Below are 21,708 nucleotides of genomic sequence, written 5' to 3'. Positions count from 1 at the left end.
AGTGAGGGGGGAGGGAGCATACAGGATGCCCCGGCCCTCACATCCGACGTCAGGTCGGCTGTCCCGCCCCTATCTCTGATAGACAGGCCCGGGGGCGGGAGTTTTTCCACTAGGCCGCGATGAAGCCGGGGACTAAATTTAATACCGCGGCCGACAAGCAGGCGCGGTCGGCGCGGTAGTCCCCGGTCTTCACAATTTAGCAGCCAGTTGCGGTGTCCGGAAACCAGGCGCTCCATACACCGTCCCCATGAGGACACAGAGTACCTCGTGGATGCAGGGCCCTGTCCCTGAGGATAGATAAGCTCCTGTCCAGCAGATTCCCTCAGGGGCTGCGGAGGGAGCACGGTCCCAGAACCTGGATGACCGCTTCGGATCCCACTTCTACCAGAGCCCTAAGGGATGGAGAAGGAAACACGGCATGAGGCTCCGGCCGTCGTACCCGCAATGGGTACCTCAACCTTAACAGCACCGCCGACTTAGTGGGGTGAGAAGGGAGCATGCCGGGGGCCCCGTGGGGGCCCTCTTTTCTTCCAACCGATACAATCAGCAGCTGCTGCTGACTAAAATGGAGATGTATGAGTGGATGTGTGCCTCCTTCCACACAAAGCATAAAACTGAGGAGCCCGTGATGCACGGGAGGGTGTATAGGCAGAGGGGAGGGGTTACACTTTTGAGTGTAATACTTTGTGTGGCCTCCGGAGGCAGAAGCTATACACCCAATTGTCTGGGTCTCCCAATGGAGCGACAAAGAAAAAACATTAGGCAAACTGTGAAACATGGCGATTAGTAGTATCATGGTGTGGGCTTGGTTTGCTGCATCTGGGCCAGAATGGCTGTCATCATTAATGGAACAATGAACTTACGAGCATCCAACTTCTTTCTCTTCTTTCCACTGTCACGCTCCGCATCTCAAGCCTCTTCAATATAGGCCAGGTCCTCCGGCTGCATCCAGGCCTCAGAGGTCACCGCTTGCTGTGAGGTCATGACGTTAAGACGTGTCCCGTGACTTACAGGGCCTGGACACGGCCACAAGTCCTGGCCTACAGTAAAGAGGCTGAAGATGCAACGCTCAACAGCAAAAGGACGGAAACCAGACGATGGGCATCAAGGAGGCAGGAGAGGTAAGCGGTGCTGTGAGTATTGGTAAAAACAAAAAAACAAATACTCACCTCTTGGTCAAGCCCACTGCTTACTACCTGCCATTCGGTCCTCTTCACTCTAGGCCAAGACTATTGTCAGCATCCAGGCCCAAGAAGTCACTGCACGTGATAACGCAACATAAAGAGGACTGAGATGCAGTGTGCTACGGTAGAAAGAAGGTGACTAGATGGCATGAGGTGAGTATTCGTTTTTTGGGGGGTGCTGTGCAGGCCTTGTTATTATATACCTTTATGACTTGTGTGAAAATCGGATGTAGTTTTAGGTCAAATTTATACAGAAATATGTAAAATTCTGGAGGGTTCACAAACTTTCCAGCGCCACTGTAGTAGTGGGTCAGTTATTTGACAAGAAAGCGACCATCCTATATGTGAACGCTTGGTTTGGGTGAGTGTGCACGTGTTCTACAAAGAAAGTAGCCACCACGCGGCCAGACATCTCTGGTGACAGAATCTCCCCTGAGAACAGAAGGATCAGGCATGTCCAATCTCAATATGCCCAACCCTTTTCCCCAACATCAGCTACAGTGGAAGATTCAGGTCACTCTATACACATTAAATGGTTGTGGGGTCCGGTTGAAATTCATCTATGGTGTATGGGCGCCTTTACGGTTGTATCGGGCCACTCGACATCTTTTCTTACCAAAGTTCAAGCTTGACCCGTCGGCCGTCTAGGAGGATGGTAGTGGTTTTGTAGTCAATGCCTGAAATGTAAAAAATGAAGTTAGTGCGTTGTAAAGAATTTTTTGTTGCTGTACCCCACCCCCCTCCCACACCACTATAGTGGCCATTTTGGAAACTGGCAATGGAACGCTGGTCAGGTCAGAGGAGGGAATAGGAGGGCACCTGGTAAGGGGAATATACATGAGAAGAAATGTATAGGCACTTTCATCCTCAAGGTGAAGGATCGGTTTGTGAAAACTATCAGAAACAGCAATACCTTTTATCCATAAAATATCTGGCATTGCAGTTTTTACTTATCCAGCGACACTCCCTTCCCCATCGGAGGTGATCAGTGCTGATGACATTACAACCCCATCAACCTACTGAGTTGTGAGCACGATCAACAGGTCTCGTACACGTGTCCTATATTACTGAATAGGACCATGCGCACGAGACCTGCTGATCGTACCTTTAAGTGTGTGGGGTTGAAACGTCATCAGCACCGGAGAACACCCTTTATTGTGGCTGTGCTGCGATTTGGGACACTCAATTATAAAAGCTTTCTTTCTAGTCCTAGACGACCCCTTTAATTCTGCATTATCTTAGAGACCCCATAACCTTTTGCCCAATCGCCTAGGTAGGAGAAGAACTGACTAGTGCCATGATGTTCCTGACCTTGATTCATCTGATTGACAGGTAGTGATGAGTGAGCACTGCCATGCTCAGGCGCTCGAGACTCGTAACAAGCAGTTGGGCTCCGACGAGCGCGACTCAAGCACCTGAGTATAAAGGAAGTCAATGGGAAACTCAAGTATTTGTTCGGAAGAGATACCCATTGACTTTGATTATACTCAATACACGAGTCGAGCCCGCTCGTCCAAGCATCCAACTGCTTATCAGTACCGAGCACCCGAGCATGGTAGTGCCCGCTCATCACTAGTTACGAGTACCGAGCACCCGAGCATGGTAGTGCCCGCTCATCACTAGTTACGAGTACTGAGCACCTGAGCATGGTAGTGCCCGCTCATCACTAGTTACAAGTACCGAGCACCCAAGCATGGTAGTGCCGCTCATCACTAGTTACGAGTACTGAGCACCCGAGCATGGTAGTGGCTGCTCATCACTAGGAGTACCGAGCACCCGAGCATGGTAGTGCCCGCTCATCACTAGTTACGAGTACCGAGCACCCGAGCATGGTAGTGCCCGCTCATCACTAGTTACGAGTACCGAGCACCCGAGCATGGTAGTGCCCGCTCATCACTAGTTACAAGTACCGAGCACCCGAGCATGGTAGTGCCCGCTCATCACTAGTTACGAGTACTGAGCACCCGAGCATGGTAGTGCCCACTCATCACTAGTTACAAGTACCGAGCACCCGAGCATGGTAATGCCCGCTCATCACTAGTTACAAGTACCGAGCACCCGAGCATGGTAGTGCCCGCTCATCACTAGTTACAAGTACCGAGCACCCGAGCATGGTAATGCCCGCTCATCACTAGTTACAAGTACCGAGCACCCGAGCATGGTAGTGGCTGCTCATCACTAGGAGTACCGAGCACCCGAGCATGGTAGTGCCCGCTCATCACTAGTTACAAGTACCGAGCACCCGAGCATGGTAGTGCCTGCTCATCACTAGTTACGAGTACTGAGCACCTGAGCATGGTAGTGCCCGCTCATCACTAGTTACGAGTACCGAGCACCCGAGCATGGTAGTGCCCGCTCATCACTAGTTAACAGCACTGTGCACCTGAGCATGGTAGTGCCCACTCATCACTAGTTACAAGTACGGAGCACCCGAGCATGGTAGTGCTCGCTCATCACTAGTTACGAGTACTGAGCACCTGAGCATGGTAGTGCCCGCTCATCACTAGTTACGAGTACGGAGCACCCGAGCATGGTAGTGCCCGCTCATCACTAGTTACGAGTACTGAGCACCTGACCATGGTAGTACCCGCTCATCACTAGTTACAAGTACGGAGCACCCGAGCATGGTAGTGCTCGCTCATCACTAGCTACGAGTACTGAGCACCCGAGCATGGTAGTGCCCGCTCATCACTAGTTCCAAGTACGGAGCACCCGAGCATGGTAGTGCCCGCTCATCACTAGTTACGAGTACTGAGCACCTGACCATGGTAGTACCCGCTCATCACAATTTTCTTCCAGTTTTGTGACAAAACTACATTAACAAATGCATCAAAAAAACGAGCTAAAAACGCACTGTGTGCACATAGCCTTAAAGAGGAACTAAATTCGGGCAACGTTGTCTCCTAAAGATTGTATTCGGGAGTAGACCATCATACATTACAGTGCTCTGCTCCTGCCTGCAGTGTATGAGGCCACATTTCGGTCCTGTTTTGTGTCTCGGCTGCGGCGTCTCCTCCATATTCCGCAGTTCTCAGCTCTTCTGTATTTTTCATGATATGTAAATTATTGATCAGTCAGATCCAGAAGATGAAGGCAAAGCATTTCTTGCTATTAATAAATGCCGTCCGTCACGCCAGTGCGGTTCTCTTCCTACATTATGGTCGTCATCAATTATTTAAAGAGAACAAACAGTTCGGGGAGAGAGAACGCGCACGGCCGGGGGATGTTACAGAAAACCGCACTCGCTGATGGATACGACTGCGCTCCTAACGTACGCGCCGACATGAATCCATTATTCATGAGATACCCGGACAGGTCAGTCATACGGCTCCGATTACCATTCACATTCAGCAGAAAATATTCCATGAGCGGAGGAGGAGAAGCCACTGCCACTAATCTCCGCTGCTGCTGATCGTTCTCTGCAATGTTAACGTTCCGGTCCCGTTCCCCATCAGGACGTCTCTTGCTCCGTAGACGTTATCACGGAATTTAGTAGAAATGACCAGGTCCAGGGATCAGGCCACGATGTGTTATGCCACCACTGATGAAGAGGGTTGAGGGACGGGTCTCGTACAAGGAGCAGTTTTCCAGCTCAGCATCTTGAGACGTGGTTTTAGTGGAGTTCAATAGTGCAAGGACATAATAACTGTGAAAGGTCCCTTTAACCCATCACGACCTATGGCGTATATTTTCGGACAGTGGCGTCACTAGATATCGATGGCCCCCGGTGCAAAATTTGAACCTGGGCCCCCCCCTCATATTGGTCAGATGTATTAGGATGGATGTATGTATGTATGTATGTATGTATGTATGTATGTATGTATATAGATATATCTATATATATATCTATATATATATATATATATCTATATATATATATATATAGATATATAGATATATAGATATATAGATATATAGATATATAGATATATAGATATATATATATATATATATATATATATATATCTATATATCTATATATCTATATATCTATATATCTATATATATATATATATGATATATATATATATATATAGATATATATATATAGATAGATGATATATATATATAGATAGATGATATATATATATAGATAGATGATATATATATATGATATATATCTATATATATCATCTATCTATATATATCATCTATCTATCTATATATATATATTTTTAGCATTTTAAATCCTATAATGAGATCCCCCCCCCCTCACCCTTATTATGTACTAATGTCCCCCATCCTGTTCTAATATCCTTCATCCTGGGCTCCTTCCTGGTAAATATATCTCTCATCCTGGTGTATATGCCCCCATCATGGTATATACGGTCCACCTCCTGGTATATAGTGTCCCCCTCCTGGTATATATGTTCCTCTCCTGGGCCCCTCCTGCCATATACTGTCTCCTTCCTGGTATATATGTTCCTCTCCTGGGCCCCTCCTGCCATATACTGTCTCCTTCCTGGTATATATGTTTCTCTCCTGGGCCCCTTCTGCTATATACTGTCTCCTTCCTGGTATATATGTTTCTCTCCTGGGCCCCTCCTGGTATATACTGTCCCCTTCCTGGTATACATGTTCCTCTCCTGGGCCCGTCCTGCTATATACTGGTCCCCTTCTAGTATACATGCTCCTCTCCTGGACCCCCCTCCTGGTAAATATTGTCCCCTTCCTAGTATATATGTTCCTTTCCTGGGGCCCCTCCTGGTATATACTGTCCCCTTCCTGGTATACATGTTCCTCTCCTGGGCCCCTACTGCTATATACTGTCCCCTTAACAGTATACATGTTCCTCTCCTGTGCCCCCCTCCTGGTATATATTGTCCTCTTCCTAGTATATATGTTCCTCTCCTGGGCCCCTCCTGCTATATACTGTCCCCTTCCTGGTATATATGTTCCTCTCCTGGACCTCTCCTGCTATATACTGTCCCCTTCCTGGTATAAATGTTCCTCTCCTGGGCCACTCCTGCTATATACTGTCCCCATTCCTGGTATACATGTTCCTCTCCTGGGCCCCTACTGCTATATACTGTCCCCTTAACAGTATACATGGTTCCTCTCCTGTGCCCCCCCTCCTGGTATATATTGTCCTCTTCCTAGTATATATGTTCCTCTCCTGGGCCACTCCTGCTATATACTGTCCCATTCCCTGGTATACATGTTCCTCTCCTGGGCCCCTCCTGCTATATACTGTCCCATTCCTGTTATACATGTTCCTCTCCTGAGCCCCTCCTGCTATATACTGTCTCCTTCATGGTATATATGTTCCTCTCCTGGGCCCCTCCTGGTATTTACTGTTTCCCTCCTGATATACACTGTACTCGCCCTCCCCGGCTCCCACGTTGCACGGCATCCTCCTCTATAGCCGGCCCGCAGCGGCCGGCAGCTTTTATCGGTGTCCGTACTTTGGCAACACATGACGTCATTGTCAAACGGGCACCAATTGTAAGTGCCAGTCGGCCAGGCCGGCAGCGTGTATCACAGTGCAGAGACCCGAAAGGTCACTGCGCCACGATGCTTTTGAGCTTGATGTGCGGCTTCAAATGTACATCAGCTGAAGCAGGACTGGGGCCGGCTATCCCCCTGCACCCTCTGGCCCGGTCGCAGTCCCTGCCACCACTATTGTACTGCCCTGTTTTCGGAGCAGGTTCAAGAACTGAATGAACTCCATAAAGGGGCAGGTGCCATCTGTGTTATACAGCTGGCATCTGCCACTAAAAGCAACGCTCTAATCACTGTCCTTTAAAAAAAAAATGTAAATGCTGCGGTTAATCCTGTACGACGATGCTTTAAAAACGTTGACATGTGTCGTGCCTGGCATGCATTGCCTTGTGATGAAATCGTGGATTGCCGATGGGGCTACCATTGCAGCTGGGGGCCAACTGGGGGAGACTGTTGATTTTTACAAGAAACTGCAGTACTGAGGTACACAATACGATCACTGCGGGACGTAATAACACCGCACAACCTGAACGATCAGCACTTTAGTGATTGGCTTAAAGGGACCTTAAATGTGCTGCCTACATACGATAATAGGACACCAGTCTGTACAGGGCGCAGAATTGGATATAAAAATCTCATTGTTTACAGGCTTTGGATCGTGGGGATAAGCAGATCCCCGAAGGGAAAAAAAAAAAAAAAAGGATGAGCCAAGGGTAAAAGGCAATATTTTCCGTCCTTTGCTTCTTGACAGCAGAAATCACACACTAGAGATTACTGGCAGGAAATGCCGCACAAAGAACTCACAACAACGGCCAAAATTAGGAGTATTACACAAGAAGGGGCTGGCAGCGGCCCCTCCGCGCACTGGGGAACATGGATACTTGGCCGCCATTGTGGATTTGGGGGTCAAATTTTCCCAAAAAGGTAAATGGCTGCAGCAGTGGGGGTCAATCACTGGCAGAGGCGGTCATCCCTTTAGTACCCAGCTTTACAGGAATCTGTGCCCCTTTCTAGAAATGTTGTTGCTTGGTGGAAAAAGAAGATCCAGAGTCAGAGACCGGGTAACCTTTCCTAAAATATTTTTTTTCCCCCCCCCCATTTTCACAACTAGTCCTCCTCTCAGGGTATGAGAAAGCTGAGTGACAATGTTCCATCTGCAGCCACCCAGCTTTTCCTCACCAAGTCATTAGTGGGGGTGTGAAGGAGCTGCTTCTAAATAATGAAATAATGGAGACCGGCTGTCCTAACGCCTGCCGCACCCCCCCCCCCCCCCCGTCCTGCAATTCATCATCCGCACAGTAATTGATCATCCGCAATGCAAGAGAGTAGAGACAGGGTAACCTTTCCTAAAACTGCCCCCCCCCCCATTTTCACAACTAGTCCTTCTCTCTGGGGTCTGGGAAAGCTGAGTGACAGCCTCCCATCTGCAGCCACCCAGCTTTCCTCACCAAGTCATTAGTGGGGGTTTGAAGGAGCTGCTTCTAAATAATGGAGACTGCCTATCCTAACGCCTCCCCCCCCATTTTCACAACTAGTCCTCCCCTCTGGGGTCTGGGAAAGCTGAGTGACAGCCTCGAATGTGCAGCCACCCAGCTTTCCTCACCAAGTCATTAGTGAAATGTGAAGGAGCTGCTTCTAAATAATGGAGACCTCCTATCGTAACGCCTTCCCCCCCTCCCATAATGGAGATCGCCTATCCTAACGCCTGCCGCACCCCTCCATCCTGCGATCCATCATCTGCACTGTAATTAATCATCCGCAATGCAAGAGATAGGGTAACCTTTCCTAAAACTGCCCCCCATTTTCACAACTAGTCCTCCCCTCTGGGGTCTAGGAATCTGCAGCACCCAGCTTTCCTCACCAAGTCATTAGTGGGGGTTTGAAGGAGCTGCTTCTAAATAATGGAGACCACCTATCGTAACGCCCCCCTCCCCATTTTCACAACTAGTCCTCCCCTCTGGGGTCTGGGAAAGCTGAGTGACCGCCTCGAATGTGCAGCCACCCAGCTTTCCTCACCAAGTCATTAGTGGGGTGTGAAGGAGCTGCTTCTAAATAATGGAGGCCTCCTATCCTGACGCCTCCCGCACCCCCCGTCCTGCGATCCATCATCCGCACCGCTTTCCTCTCCAAGTCATTTCCCAGAACAGTATTTCCAATCACAGAAATGGCTTTTCCTGCGGAGCCCTGTGAGTAACCCTATCCTCCAAATACTGGGGGAAAGAAGAGCTCTCGGCCCACGGAAAAAAAAAACAAAAAAACAAAACTTGGCGACACACAATACGTTTTTTAACCCTCTGCATTCCTGACGTAGATGCCGTCTGTTTTTTAACAGCCTACGTCTTTTTTTCTACCTTTGTGGCTATTGTGGGGTACACGTGTGATCCGGACGAAAGAACAAATGATTTGTGGCCTTGTGACGGCATTGGAAAAAAACAAAAATAATAGTTCTGACTCACGTCCCGGGGGGAACCTCATGTGAGTTTAGAAAAATAGTAAAAAGGGTGGAGAGGAATTTCATTTTTAGGGATGACCATCGATCATGGGAAAGTTTCTGAGCACTGGGTTGTTATTCACTGGCACATGATGGAAAACAATGGCTGCAGGATCGCAGGATGCCGACCACTGCCTGCACCCTACTTTTATTTGGGTGGGGGGCATCACTCTATATATTACATACCCCTGGGGTAATTTGCTCGACATTTAATTACAGACATAGGCGCTGATGCAATGATTGCATGTGTACGATGCTGCCGGCCAGCGTCATTAATCCATAGAAGACGACAGCAAAGGTCTGACCATGGGCCCAAGCGAGACGACGTTCCCACCAGTGCTGTCCGCTACCATTCTGCATCATGGGAGGAAAGACTATCATATAATAAAGGGATTTTTAATCTTCAGATACAAGGACCCGCATATACGTAGACCCCCTTATGATTCAAAAATGTATTAGAAAGCAAAAAGGAACATTAAAGCCTATTACATATTCATACATGCTACTGTTCGCTGTTATCAGCCATTGAGACAGAGAAATCCCGACACCATTATCGCATCAATCTCACTTCTTTGCACTAAGGTGCGTTCCCGATCATTAGCCGGTGGAAACACATCGCCGATCACCCGGCAAAATGCTCATTTGTCGGCTGACTGGATCGCTCATCCCGCTATGAAATCATTAGTCGGCAGCACATTGCTCCGGGTAAAGAAGGGATGTGCTGCCGACAATATGGAAGCTGTATGGGGACTGGATGCGTGAAAGGGGCAGAGAAAAGGGCAATGAGCGACTTATCTAATCAATTGGTGCTGTTATGGGCGAGATTCTACCAGTGAGATCACATCTAAAAGGGGTCGTCCACTTTCAGTTTATTTTTCTAACTTAAATATATGTATTTGGCACTAAAATAATTCTTACAATTGGGTTGCATTAAAAATTTGCATCATTTGGCTTTTACAGACTCCTTGTTTCCCAGAATATTCAACTTTGATGTGGTCATGTGCAGCAAGGTGGCTCGGGGGGGGGGGGGGGGGGGGTTCGCACTGTCCTGTGGCTCGGGGAGGGGGGGGGTCACCACTGTCCTGTGGCTCGGGGGGGGGGGGGGGTTCACCACTGTCCTGTGGCTCGGGGGGGGGGTCACCACTGTCCTGTGGCTCGGGGAGGGGGGGGGGGTCACCACTGTCCTGTGGCTCGGGGGGGGGGGTCACCACTGTCCTGTGGCTCGGGGGGGGGTCACCACTGTCCTGTGGCTCGGGGGGGGGGGTCACCACTGTCCTGTGGCTCGGGGGGGGGGGGGGGGTCACCATTGTCCTGTGGCTCGGGGGGGGGGTCACCATTGTCCTGTGGCTCGGGGGGGGGTTGTCACCACTGTCCTGTGGATCAGGGGGGGGGGTTGTCACCACTGTCCTGTGGCTCAGGAAAGGGGGGGGGTTGTCACCACTGTCCTGTGGCTCAGGGGGGGTGTCACCACTGTCCCGTGGCTCAGGGGGGGGGTGTCACCACTGTCCCGTGGCTCAGGGGGGGGGTGTCAACACTGTCCCGTGGCTCAGGGGGGGGGGGTGTCAACACTGTCCCGTGGCTCAGGGGGGGGGGGGGTGTCAACACTGTCCTGTGGCTCAGGGGGGGTGTCACCACTGTCCGTGGCTCAGGGGGGGGGGGTGTCAACACTGTCCCGTGGCTCAGGGGGGGGGGGTGTCAACACTGTCCTGTGGCTCAGGGGGGGGGGGGTTTCGCACTGTCCTGTCGGGTGGGGGGGGTGTCGCACTGTCCTGTGGCTCGGGGGGTGCGCACTGTCCTGTGGCTCAGGGTGGGGGGGTTTGCACTGTCCCGTGGCTCAGGGGGGTGGTGTCAACACTGTCCCGTGGCTCAGGGGGGGGGGTGTCAACACTGTCCTGTGCTCAGGGGGGGGGGGTGTCAACACTGTCCTGTGGCTCAGGGGGGGGTGTCAACACTGTCCCGTGGCTCGGGGGGGGGGGGGTCACCACTGTCCCGTGGCTCGGGGGGGGGGGGGTCACCACTGTCCTGTGGCTCAGGGGGGGGGGGGGGTTTCGCACTGTCCTGTCGGGTGGGGGGGTGTCGCACTGTCCTGTGGCTCGGGGGTGCGCACTGTCCTGTGGCTCAGGGTGGGGGGGTTTGCACTGTCCTGTGGCTCAGGGGGGGGGGAAGGGGCTGGGTTCGCACTGTCCTATGGCTCGGGGGGGGGGGGGGGGGTTTGCACTGTCCTATGGCCCGGGGGTGGGGGGGGTTTGCACAGTCCTATGGCTCGGGGGGGGGGGTTCGCACTGTCCTATGGCTCGGGAGAGGGGGGGGTTCGCACTGATCTATGGCTCGGGGGGGGGGGGGGGGGGGTTCGCACTGTCGTGTAGCGAGGGGGGGGTTCGCACTGTCATGTGGCGAGGATGGGGGGGTTTCGCACTGTCGTGTGGCGAGGGGGGGGGTTTCGCACTGTCGTGTGGCGAGGGGGGGGTTTCGCACTGTCGTGTGGCGAGGGGGGGGTTTCGCACTGTCGTGTGGCGAGGGGGGGGTTTCGCACTGTCGTGTGGCGAGGGGGGGGTTTCGCACTGTCGTGTGGCGAGGGGGGGTTTCGCACTGTCGTGTGGCGAGGGGGGGGTTTCGCACTGTCGTGTGGCGAGGGGGGGTTTCGCACTGTCGTGTGGCGAGGGGGGGGGTTTCGCACTGTCGTGTGGCGAGGGGGGGGGTTTCGCACTGTCGTGTGGCGAGGGGGGGGGGTTTCGCACTGTCGTGTGGCGAGGGGGGGGGGTTCGCACTGTCGTGTGGCGAGGGGGGGTTTCGCACTGTCGTGTGGCGAGGGGGGGGGTTTCGCACTGTCATGTGGCTCGGGGGGGGTTCGCACTGTCGTGTGGCTCGGGGGTGAAGGGGGGTTCGCACTGTCGTGTGGCTCGGTGGGGGGGGGGTGTTCGCACTGTCGTGTGGCTCGGGGGGTAGGGGGGGGTGTCACCACTGTCCTGTGGCTCAGGGGGGTGCGCACTGTCCTATGGCTCAGGGTGGGGGGTTTGCACTGTCCTGTGGCTCAGGGGGGGGGGGGGGGCTGGGCTCGCACCGCCCTATGGCTCGGGGAGGGGGGGGTTTGCACTGTCCTATGGCTCGGGGAGGGTGGGGGTGTTTCGCACAGCCCTATGGCTCGGGGGGGGTTCGCACTGTCCGAAGACTCGAGGGGGGGGTTCGTACTGTCCGAAGACTCGGGGGGGGGGGGGGGGGGGGGTTCGCACTGTCGTGTGGCGAGGGGGGGGTGTTTCGCACTGTCGTGTGGCTCGGGGGGGGGAGGTTCGCACTGTCGTGTGGCTCGGGGGGGGAGGTTCGCACTGTCGTGTGGCTCGGGGTGAAGGGGGGCTCGCACTGTCGTGGGGTGAAGGGGGGGTTCGCACTGTCGTGTGGCTCGGGGGGGGGGGGTTCGCACTGTCGTGTGGCTCGGGGGGGGGGGGGTTCGCACTGTCGTGTGGCTCGGGGGGGGGGTTCGCACTGTCGTGTGGCTCGAGGGGGGGGGGTTCGCACTGCCGTGTGGCTCGGGGGGGGGGGGGGTTCGCACTGTCGTGTGGCTCGGGGGGGGGTTCGCACTGTCGTGTGGCTCGGGGGGGGGGGGTTCGCACTGTCGTGTGGCTCGGGGGGGGGGGGTTCGCACTGTCGTGTGGCTCGGGGGGGGGGGGGGGTTCGCACTGTCGTGTGGCTCGGGGGGGGGTTTCGCACTGTCGTGTGGCTCGGGGGGGGGTTCGCACTGTCGTGTGGCTCGGGGGGGGGGGGGTTCGCACTGTCGTGTGGCTCGGGGGGGGGGGGTTCGCACTGTCGTGTGGCTCGGGGGGGGGGGTTCGCACTGTCGTGTGGCTCGGGGGGGGGGGGGGTTCGCACTGTCGTGTGGCTCGGGGGGGGGGGGGGTTCGCACTGTCGTGTGGCTCGGGGGGGGGGGGGGTTCGCACTGTCGTGTGGCTCGGGGGGGGGGTTCGCACTGTCGTGTGGCTCGGGGGGGGGGTTCGCACTGTCGTGTGGCTCGGGGGGGGGGTTCGCACTGTCGTGTGGCTCGGGTTCGCACTGTCGTGTGGCTCGGGGGGGTGGGGTTCACACAGTCATGTGGCTCGGGGGGGTTCGCACTGTCATGTGGCTCTGGGGGGGGTCGCACTGTCGTGTGGCTCTGGGGGGGGGGGGTTCGCACTGTCGTGTGGCTCGGGGGGGGGTTCGCACTGTCGTGTGGCTCGGGTTCGCACTGTCGTGTGGCTCGGGGGGTGTGGTTCGCACTGTCGTGTGGCTCGGGGGGGTGGGGTTCGCACTGTCGTGTGGCTCGGGGGGGGGGGGGTTCGCACTGTCGTGTGGCTCGGGTTCGCACTGTCGTGTGGCTCGGGGGGTGTGGTTCGCACTGTCGTGTGGCTCGGGGGGGGGGTTCGCACTGTCGTGTGGCTCGGGTTCGCACTGTCGTGTGGCTCGGGGGGTGGGGTTCGCACTGTCGTGTGGCTCGGGGGGTGGGTTCGCACTGTCGTGTGGCTCTGGGGGGGGGGTTCGCACTGTCGTGTGGCTCTGGGGGGGGGGTTCGCACTGTCGTGTGGCTCGGGGGGGGGGGGGGTGTGTGCGCACTGTCGTTTGGCTCGGGGGGGGGGTTCGCACTGTCCTGTGGCTCGGGGGGGGGGGGGGTGGTTGTTTCGCACTGTCCTGTGGCTCAGGGGGTCCTAGTTTCAAATTCCACCAAGGGCACCATCTGCAAGAAGTTCATGTTCTCCCCATGTTTGTGTGGATGTCCTCCCACTCTCCAAAGACATACTGATAGGTCATTTAAAATTGTGAGCCCCAATGGGGACAGTGATGATCACATCTGTAAAGCGCTATGTATTATAAATGCTCTTGCGAGACCATCAGAATAAACTCACTGATGGATTCTCAGTTAACTCACTCTGCAGCCAGCAACAGACAGTGCAAAACAGACTATGAAAGGTAAACTGTGCAATATTTTTATAGGCTCCCAATTGAGAAAAAAGGTTTTTTTGCCTAAATAAAAGCAGTTAAATAAAATGAACATTTACAGTGCAGATTTCTGCCATGAGAAGACAATATAAGTCGGTGGGCGCTTGTTTTAAGGCAATTTTACATAGAAAACGACAGATCTATGATGGGCAACTATGGGGCAAACGTTCCCGAATGGGGAGAAGTAATTCTGGGCTAAGAAGCCGTCTGCGAATTATCAAGCTCTCGATAATCACAGGTGACAATTACATGGAAGCGGTGACTCCATGTCTGTGCGCCTTCACTACAGGCAGGGCGGATAAACAGGTTTGATGGAAGGCAGGGTCACAATCCTATCTGAAAATCTCAACAGTTCAAAGTCTCAGAGAAAACTATTTCAAGGGCTGAATATTCTCATCTTTATAGTGTGTAAGTAGCTGCAGATTATGATAAGCCGCACAGGCCGACTCTGCAGACGTCTGATCAAGTAACCCGACGAACGTTTCCACCCCTGACCCCCCCATATATATAGTAAATGGGAGCAGGTTCAGCCAATACCTGTGCAATCTGAAGAGCCCAACACTGTGCAGAAATCACATTACTATAAACAGTGCAGTGAAGTGAAACCGGATAAGGAGCTTCTTTGTTCATTGGGGGTCCCAGATGTTAAATAGTAAAAGATGGCGTATCCTGGCAATGTGCCATTGCTACAATATACCCCTATAATATCTCTATCTTTGCAAGGAGAACCCTTACCGTTACTATAGGAGTAAGGGGACTCGGATGCTCCGTCCTGCAAACTCTCCAAGATCTCTCCCTTCCCGACATCGCTATCGCCCACCAGCAGGAATTTCAGGAGGTAGTCGTAGCTTTTCACAGGGCTGCCCTGAGTGCCCATCCTCCCTCCTCCTCAGGAGGAAAATGGCATGTCAGGCTCCTCCAAATGGTCCGCTGCCAGGTGCCGTCAACCAGGGATGTCCGGGAAAGGTGTCTATAGGCTGCGGATGGGGACGCTTCACTGCAACGTCATCTAAATGTTCCCGAGAGACCGGGGGAAGGAAAAATCCTGGAGAAAAAAGACAGGAGAAAGAAACTTTCAGTAAAAATAGCAAAACAACATAAAACCCATATGTACAAGTATATGAATATAAGCATCGGGTGGATGGAAATGTGATAGAGGGATGGATAGATATTGGATAGAGGAATGGATAGAAAGATGGAGACATAGATATGGGATAGAGGGATGGAGAGATATGGGATAGAGGGATGGGATAGAGGGATGGGATAGAGGGATGGGATAGAGGGATGGAGAGATAGATATGGGATAGAGGGATGGATAGAAAGATGGAGAAATAGATATGGGATAGAGGGATGGATAGATATGGGATAGAGGGATGGATAGATATGGGATAGAGGGATGGATAGATATGGGATGGAGGGATGGATAGATATGGGATAGAGGGATGGATAGATATGGGATAGAGGGATGGATAGATATGGGATAGAGGAATGGATAGATATGGGATAGAGGAATGGATAGATATGGGATAGAGGGATGGAGAGATAGATATGGGATAGAGGAATGGATAGATATGGGATAGAGGGATGGAGAGATAGATATGGGATAGAGGGATGGATAGATATGGGATAGAGGGATGGATAGATATGGGATAGAGGAATGGATAGATATGGGATAGAGGAATGGAGAGATAGATATGGGATAGAGGGATGGATAGATATGGGATAGAGGAATGGATAGATATGGGATAGAGGAATGGATAGATATGGGATAGAGGAATGGATAGATATGGGATAGAGGAATGGATAGATATGGGATAGAGGAATGGATAGATATGGGATAGAGGAATGGATAGATATGGGATAGAGGAATGGATAGATATGGGATAGAGGAATGGATAGATATGGGATAGAGGAATGGATAGATATGGGATAGAGGAATGGATAGATATGGGATAGATGAATGGATAGATATGGGATAGAGGAATGGATAGATATGGGATAGAGGAATGGATAGATATGGGATAGAGGGATGAGAGATAGATATGGGATAGAGGGATGGATAGATATGGGATAGAGGGATGGAGAGATAGATATGGGATAGAGGGATGGAGAGATAGATATGGGATAGAGGAATGGAGAGATAGATATGGGCTAGAGGGATGGATAGATATGGGATAGAGGAATGGATAGATATGGGATAGAGGAATGGATAGATATGGGATAGAGGAATGGAGAGATAGATATGGGCTAGAGGGATGGATAGATATGGGATAGAGGAATGGATAGATATGGGATAGAGGAATGGATAGATATGGGATAGAGGAATGGATAGATATGGGATAGAGGAATGGATAGATATGGGATAGAGGAATGGATAGATATGGGATAGAGGAATGGATAGATATGGGATAGAGGAATGGATAGATATGGGATAGAGGGATTGATAGAAAGATGGATACATAGATATGGGATAGAGGGATGGATGGATGGATAGCGGGATGGATGGCTAGATGGATATACATCGCATTCATCTCCCCGCATTTACCAATATTATCTGCGCTCCCGGATAATTGTCCCCCTGCTCGTCCTCATTCTGGAGCATAAAAGGCTATTCTTCCTATCGGCTGGCATAATGATGAAGGGAGAGGTATAGCGGCGTCCTCCAATGGGAGGCGAGGGGGCGGCAGCCACTCCTTGGCAGGGGAGCGGATTACACAACTAGTTTGCATGAAGAGCAAAACACAGGCAGATGGCTCCGCATCTTAACCCTCGCACGCCTGCCGCAACCACAGCTTGGGTCTGCGCGGAGCAGTAACGACCACAGCCTTTTCAGCACTGATGGGGTTAACCCACTGACAACATATAAAATAGAGGTGATGAGAGCTTTCAGAGTATAAAAAAGAAAAAAACCTGAGCAGATTCAACCCCCTTAAGACTCAGTCAATCGATGGACACTCATAATTCTCGCCTGTGTTAGTGCCGGGGTGGGGGGGGTTATTCTTGTGGCTCCTGCTGGCAGGATGGGAGGGGACGACATCCACCCGCCCCCCCCCCCCCTACGACCCAAGACAAAGCAAACACCATCACAAAGACCCGGGCCCGGACAAGCCCCACCATCAATGACAATAACATTACACGCGTGTTCCAGCAATTTCCTATTAATAGGTCAGAAATGATGCATTTAACCCTTTACCATCTATATAATCCCAGGGATAGCGGAGCCCATGAATAAAGATAGGGTTCTATTACAAGCATTGGGTTCCAAGCAGGGTCTGCGGGGTCCCGTTTTCAGATTTGCTGGGGGGCAGGGGGTGTCAGTGGTAAGAAAGTCATTCCTCACGATACGTCTTGAGATAACGTGACCCTTTAATGTGGCTATATCATTTAGGGACTGTGCACCCCTGTCCTGCAGATTCCTCGTGAATTAAAGTTCAATCATCAAATCAATACAGAGCAAAAATCCTATTAAACTTGTCAGTAGAAGGAGTCGGCCCAGCGCACGAGTCTGCGGGAAGGAGGCCGGTGTCGGAGCACAAAACCCGCAGAACCGGTTCCAGCGGAGCCTCCAGACTCATCACTTTCCCTTACAAGGGCGACAGATCATCGTGTGAGCCGTCCCCGATAAAAGTTCACCTAATCCGTCCATCTGCACGTGACCCTGTTATTTCCACGCGGACCCCATATGGCCGGCACTGGATATGGAGAGCGTCCCTCGAGGAGAAGCTGCCGCACAATAGTTTAGGAACAAAGACTCTCAGTCTCCAGTGTTATCGTGTCCGGACATCACTAATAATCCAGTGTTGTGACAACAAAGGTGACATTTCCGCGTCATGTTTCTACATTGCAGCTTTTTTTATTATATACGGCCAAAGACAACAGACAATTATTACCAAAACTCACAGAATTTAAAGGGGTTTTCCCAATCTAAACAATGCGCCATTACTTTAAGACTGGTAAAGACCCCAAATGAGAATAAAGGGGACTCACAACTGATTTAATGCCACATCTTCATTTAAAAGGAATATGTCAGGACGATTGGCGGTATGGCTGTATGAGTCAGAGTCCAAAAACACGCCCACAATGCACTTCTTGGCTCATTTGCATATGGCTCAGTGCTTGATCAATCAGCGCTGACGTATCTGTCGCATTTTATTTATATGTTATGACCTATTCAGCAGCAACACTGCTAGTTTCTGTAGTAAAATCGTCCTGACACGTTTCCCTTTAAATTCTCCTATTGAACTGAGCGCTGCTCTGGAGGCTGCAGCCGACTCCGTTCACATGAATGTGGCCGCCAGTCACCAACACAACTCAGTGGATCTGTGGGAGTAAAAAAAAAAATGGATCCTATCCTAGTGCTGTCCATGCTCACCGTTTACTGGGAAGTTTATTTTGGTAGGACTATCCCTACCACAGTAGTACGTCCACCCTTGGGGACATTTTTTTTTTTTAATTACTTCAGTGGATGTATCTAAGGCTATATGCGCACACTGCAGAAAATGTCTGCACCTCAAAACTGCACCTTGTGGCAGAAAACCGCACCTCTGGCTGAAAAATGCATGAAAAACGCATAAAAAATGAATGTTTTTACCGCGTTTTGGCCCCTTCGTTTTTTTTTTTGTTTTTTTTTTTAATCATGGGCAATTGAAAAACGCAGAAAAGAAGTGACATGCTCCTTTTTTCTGCAACCAAAACAGAAGCAACGTGCGCACAACAGCCTTTCGGATTTCTCATAGACTTGCTGGGGGAAGGTCATACATAAAGTTTAGGACCACAAACTGCACTAAAAATGCAGCAAAAACGGCAGTGTGTGCAAAAGGCCTTATTCTTATTTTTACAATTCGGTTTTATTAACAATCATGCACAGTTTGCCTTCTATAGCCGCCCGTGTTGCTCTATTACTGGCTGCAGAATGAGTTAACTGAGAATCCATCAGTGAACTTATTCTGACAATCCAATGATAAGGATAGATGGACCTCGATTGGCGACACTTAATACAAACAACACTTTTTGGCTGATTATATGGCCTTCTTCAGGTATGATTAACACACAACAAAATATATCAGATTTGAAACACATTCATGCTTATCTCTCTCTTTCCCTTTGTTTCCCCTGTAGGAGAACTTCTCAGATGATCCAATGGGAGAGATTGTAATTCTCTTATCTGTCTGTTTCTGAGCTTCTGACCACAGAAAATCTCAAAATTGAATAAGCAAAACGCCTAAGTAAAAGCCACATAATGCAGAAAAATAAATATAAATATATATATATATATATATATATAAAATTACCAACAATATAAAAAAAAAAATAATATGTGCCCCCAGAAATGGACACCAAAACTTTATTTCACTGCTGGAGTGGTATAGCTAATGCCTGACTGAGGCCTGCCGGATGACTCCAGCGGAAGTCACTTCTCAATAAGTCTATGGGAGCCAGAATGAGGCCAGAACAAGGCTCTCAGAGACTCAAATTGCAAACTTGTGACAGTGATTTTTGGTCAGTCAGGAGCTGCAATCACAAGACGTCGGCTGGTAAGTATTTTACTGGGGCAAGGAACAGACATTAGTGATATACCCACTTGGTGGTATGAAAAAAGAAAAAAAAAAAAAATCACAGGAGTGGTGCTTTACCTTTTTAATCTGTGAAGCTTAAGAAACCGCCATTAACTAATTAAGGAAAAACTAATGAAACAATGATGGGAAAAACAGATAAAATGACCAAGGACTGATGGAAATGGTATGTTAACGTAAGGAAAACAGTAAAAATTCTGAATGAGGCCCACACTGGGTGCACAGGCGCCTGGAGGAGGACCCCCTCCGACTGTGGGGCCCACGCGCCTGGAGGAGGACCCCCTCCGACTGTGGGGCCCACGCGCCTGGAGGAGGACCCCCGCGCCTGGAGGAGGACCCCCTCCGACTGTGGGGCCCACGCGCCTGGAGGAGGACCCCCTCCGACTGTGGGGCCCACGCGCCTGGAGGAGGACCCCCTCCGACTGTGGGGCCCACGCGCCTGGAGGAGGACCCCCTCCGACTGTGGGGCCCACGCGCCTGGAGGAGGACCCCCTCCGACTGTGGGGCCCACGCGCCTGGAGGAGGACCCCCTCCGACTGTGGGGCCCACGCGCCTGGAGGAGGACCCCCTCCGACTGTGGGGCCCACGCGCCTGGAGGAGGACCCCCTCAGACTGTGGGGCCCACGCGCCTGGAGGAGGACCCCCTCCGACTGTGGGGCCCACGCGCCTGGAGGAGGACCCCCTCCGACTGTGGGGCCCACGCGCCTGGAGGAGGACCCCCTCCGACTGTGGGGCCCACGCGCCTGGAGGAGGACCCCCTCCGACTGTGGGGCCCACGCGCCTGGAGGAGGACCCCCTCCGACTGTGGGGCCCACGCGCCTGGAGGAGGACCCCCTCCGACTGTGGGGCCCACGCGCCTGGAGGAGGACCCCCTCCGACTGTGGGGCCCACGCGCCTGGAGGAGGACCCCCTCCGACTGTGGGGCCCATGCGCCTGGAGGAGGACCCCCTCCAACTGTGGGGCCCACGCGCCTGGAAGATTATCTCTGGGTGTATACATGTCTGGAGCATGAAGCCTATACAGTGCGATGTCCATTTTTCTGGTTCTCTCTGTATAGGAAGGATGCGCCATAGTCTAGGGTGGAACACTCAGTATATAAATCAGACCTGTACAACAACAAGCTGAGAGTGGCCACCCATCTGATGGGTATAGGGGCTGACTGTCGGGGGGAGAAGGATCGGGGCATTTTGGCTGCCATCATTCTACGCTTTTGTTTGCTCCATGGGATAAGCAGCCACCGGATGGGCCGGGCAGCGTCTTCTCTCCCCTCTTGGGTGCCCGGTGACGTGCACACAGGAGGACGCACCGGTGAGGGGTCGTTCACCCAGTCCGGCCGGTTTTACGCCACCGCAAAATGGACGCATTTTTTGTGGTGTCACAACGGGTCGGACCGGTACCTGCAGCTATAAAACTGCACACGAGCGACACTGAATACCAGGAGGAACAATGAGAGGGTATTCCCACCGAGGACGGCCTGCAAGACACATCAACATGCTGGGACTTGTGGTGTCAACACGACCAGGCACCGTGAGCGTCAGACACTACAAGTGTGTCTGCATAGGGCATGCTGGGAGTTGTAGTTCCACAGCAGAGCAGTAACTAAGACACAGGGTAAGAGCTCACTACTGAAACTGGCGGAACTCACCGACTGGGCACCCGGGAAAGCGGCCTGACACCTGAGGCGGAAAGTACGCGAGTCCCGGGCTGAGGCCTCCGCTGCGCACACTGGCTCTTCCGGGCTGAAGTCGGTCAGTCAGGGGATAAACGTGTCCAGAGTCCGGGGCAGCTCCGCGGACAGCCGGGCCCAGCTCATCACTCACAGCTCCAGCGCTCCAATCTGCCTCCTCCGTCTGTGCACACTGCGCCTGCGCACAACGACGCTGCAGACGTCACCAGAGAGATCACCTCCCCTGTCCGGAGTTCCACCCTGGCAGCAGTGAGGATTTGCCGACAGCGCCACCCAGCGGACAGCAGGAAAACTACACTGAGCCCAGCATTCACAGCGGACAGCGCCACCTAGCGGACGACAGGAAAACTACACTGAGCGCCTACA

At 52.2% G+C, this 21,708-nt stretch overlaps 1 protein-coding gene across 2 annotated transcripts in view; it reads right to left on the bottom strand.

Moving 5' to 3' along the window:
* RAB40C (RAB40C, member RAS oncogene family) overlaps positions 1-21,508 on the bottom strand; it is a 32,681-nt gene extending 11,173 nt beyond the window's left edge. Inside the window, exons 1-3 of one of the 2 annotated variants that reach the window (XM_075319402.1) lie at positions 21,301-21,508; positions 14,818-15,127; positions 1,801-1,861 (exon numbers count right to left, since the gene is read on the bottom strand). In XM_075319402.1, the coding sequence (XP_075175517.1) occupies positions 1,801-1,861; positions 14,818-14,959 (203 nt within the window). In that variant the 5' untranslated portion in view covers positions 14,960-15,127; positions 21,301-21,508. Of the gene's footprint in view, positions 1-1,800; positions 1,862-14,817; positions 15,128-16,627; positions 16,724-21,300 lie in introns of those variants that run through there. The other variant, XM_075319403.1, reaches the window with a different exon arrangement.
* Positions 21,509-21,708: the final 200 nt, after the last annotated feature.

The sequence above is a fragment of the Anomaloglossus baeobatrachus genome, chromosome 7, assembly GCF_048569485.1.
Source record: "Anomaloglossus baeobatrachus isolate aAnoBae1 chromosome 7, aAnoBae1.hap1, whole genome shotgun sequence".
NCBI lineage: Eukaryota > Metazoa > Chordata > Amphibia > Anura > Aromobatidae > Anomaloglossus > Anomaloglossus baeobatrachus.
This window is presented reverse-complemented; position numbering and strand designations above follow the sequence as displayed.